The sequence below is a fragment of the Triticum urartu genome, chromosome 6A (genome assembly GCF_056163025.1).
Source record: "Triticum urartu cultivar PI428250 chromosome 6A, HENAU_Tu73, whole genome shotgun sequence".
In the NCBI taxonomy this organism is placed as follows: Eukaryota; Viridiplantae; Streptophyta; class Magnoliopsida; order Poales; family Poaceae; genus Triticum; species Triticum urartu.
In genome coordinates, this window is record NC_141878.1 from 55299797 (window position 1) to 55302628 (window position 2832).

General features: G+C 50.7%; 1 protein-coding gene across 1 annotated transcript; it reads right to left on the reverse strand.

Annotated features, from left to right (window-relative positions):
- Positions 1–245: 245 nt before the first annotated feature.
- LOC147963882 (uncharacterized) lies at positions 246–1446 on the reverse strand. Its single transcript, XM_087529744.1, has one exon. It carries the CDS (start codon positions 1392–1394, stop codon positions 246–248), a length of 1149 nt encoding a protein of 382 aa, XP_087385870.1. The 5' UTR covers positions 1395–1446.
- Between the last annotated feature and the right edge of the window lie 1386 nt (positions 1447–2832).

The window sequence follows — 2832 nt, forward strand, 5'->3', positions numbered from 1 at the left end:
GTTCTTCGTAATGCTGAAATCAACGAAGGTAGAAATAAAGAAAAATATCAAGTGTTGATGGTAGACAAGACCACTAGTTTCAAGAAAAGGGCAAAGGGAAGAAGGGGAACTTCAAGAAGAACGGCAAGCAAGTTGCTGCTCAAGTGAAGAAGCCCAAGTATGGTCCTAAGCCTGAGACTAAGTGCTTCTACTGGTTTTGTTAAAAATGCCATGAACCATACATGCCATGAACCAATTATCAAAAATTAACTTGGTTTTGTTACAATGAATATCTGAAGACATGCTTTACCTGCCGCGTAGACACTTCTGAATGGATGATAATGAGAAAGGGGGTAGGTTCCAGAAAGCTTCTTGAACTTCATTGACTCAAGATGGACCGTAAAGACAATGTGATCTGCCCACATGAATACCACATTATTTTCCTCCTCGAGCCCTGGTATCAACATGTCAGTCTCCTCAGAATTCAGAGAAAGTAGCTTGTCCAGTTCAATGGTTCTTCCAAGCCCCCATGAAGCGACACCGTCACAATCAGTCTTCATCTTCCACAATTGGATGCTGCAGTCTGTCTGGATGAGTAAACCAAGGCCACCACCCTCTGCCCGCATAATCAAGAACATGTACTGGCCCTCTTCAAGGATATGCAATGGCACCCGTATCACAGCCAGGCTTTGCTTCTCCAAATCAAACTTGAGAATTCCATCAATATTCCCAGCAAGCTTCCAGTAAAGGGAATCCCCAACCAGCACAGCAGGCCTGTCAGTAGAAACCAAGATGGCAGCATCACTCATTAGAACGTCAGATGGAAGCTGTGTTGAGACAAGATCACCCCATGCGCCAGTCTCTGACGAGTAAACGCAGGCAAGTGCTTGCCTGTGTTGCTCGTCGTCGTTGTCTGCCACTGCCAACACCACCTGGAAGTGCTGGGCATCGTCGTCTCCGGCGGCACCAGCACGAAGCACCGCCCCGTTGATCGTTGTCTTCTCTGCATGTGCCGCAACCCCCGGAGGCACGACAAGGCGGTGCTGGTCGCCGGTGACGGGGTCCCACACCAGGATCTGATTCTTGGGTTTGTTGAAGACGAGTACCAGGCCATGGCGGCATCCGAGCGACATGAACTGGTCGCCGTTGCCGCGCTGCAAGGAGAAACGACCGGGGGAAACACAATCCGGGGCGTCGAGAGTGGGTACGAAGGGTAGGGCGTCATTTCTGCGGAAGAAACCGAGGAGGGGAGGGCTGCGGCGGTGGTGGATGCGGAAGCGGCGGGAGAATCCTGGGTCGGAGAGGAGGAGGCGCCAGCGCTTGCAGACGGCGGAGGCGCGGGGCAGGGAGGAGGGCTGCGGGGGCAGGCGGACGAGGATCTCGCGGAGCAGGTCGTCGTCCTCCAGTGGCGCCATCGCCGGCAAGCGGGGTTGGGGGTGTCAGTGGCGGCGGCGGCTCGTGCCGTCGTGCGGGCTGTGCGAGATTTTTTTTTTTTTAGGAATGAATCGGCCCAAAGTTACACTGAGGTATCCTTTCGTATGTTATTTTTCTTGCACGAATGTGTGTATCACATCTTCCCAATCTACACTATCTAAATCTACACACTATTAAAAGAGCAAATATGAATTACCTGTAATCACACCAAGAAATAAACACATGATTACTAGGGACATCTGATCAATCTAATTAAATCACATCCGACGATATCTGCCACACAAACTAATACCCCAGATTAAATGTTCTACCGGCAGATCACCTCGCGCACTCCCATCGTCCAGAATTAGCGGGGATTACTATCCCATAATTTTCTCTCTAGCCTTGCGATACAGTGTCGCTCTTCTTGTGTTGTCCGGACGTGAGTGTGGATTGTGGCCGCTGCCCGTCACACCTCCTCTGCTGTGCCTTGGGCACGAGAGCGGATCGCTGCCGCTACTCCTCTCCTTCCTCAGGGGTGCGAGCGTGGATTGTCGTCGCCGCCGTCCGCTCCTCTTCTGCTACCCATGGACGGGAAGCACTTTCACAATCACGGAAATGAGGGACTTGATCTATGCACTAAAAAATTCTTGATCTGTAGGCCTGCGTTGTTGTTGTGGTGGTTGTTATGTCTTGGGTTGGAGGACCAGGAGCAACTCCTCCATGTTCGGATGATGGCAAACTCTAGCTTGTACATGCATCCATCTTCAGCAGTTCCTCTTTTTTCTTCTCCACGTGCTCTCGAAACCCGTCGTGGCCCAGATTATCAAGATGGGAACTGCTCGCATCCAAGGCTGGATCCAAGGAGGAGCTAAATAACTGAGATTTGATGAACGGACGTCCGATAATCCGTCGTGCGGAAGGAAGCCTGTAGAGGAGCGGCTCGAGATCCACCCTATCATCAGCAGGATAGCCGGCGGCGATCGTCACAGCGCCCCGAGCACCGGCCTTCCACGCTAGAGGTCTAATCACAGCCATTATTGACATGTGTCCCTGTGCTTCTGAAGTAGTAACCGTTAGAAACCCCATGTCTAAGATTAATGTATACGTATCTGTACTTCCATATCTGTGTCCCCATGCAATTCAGAGAAGCATATATGCTAAGTTTCTAGCGACAGCATGCATTGAACATTGAATATGATCAACTGCGTCAAACCCTAGCATCGGCTAATGTTTTGTTTGCACGGAGAACTTCTTGCTGAGAATGCTGGACCGGGTGATATGTTCTCGCGAACCAATCTGTGGTTGGATGGTTAGATGGGCAGTGGTATCCCCAGCCCACCAGGATTCATGTACCGGTGCTCGCATTTATCCTGAATTTAATTCAGGATTTCCGACGACTGAGAGGCGTCTACGGTGACTCCGTAAAATCTTAAAATG

Excerpts from the sequence above, each read along its gene's own strand:
- LOC147963882 (XM_087529744.1), bottom strand. The coding sequence starts at position 1,394 with ATGGCGCCACTGGAGGACGACGACCTGCTCCGCGAGATCCTCGTCCGC.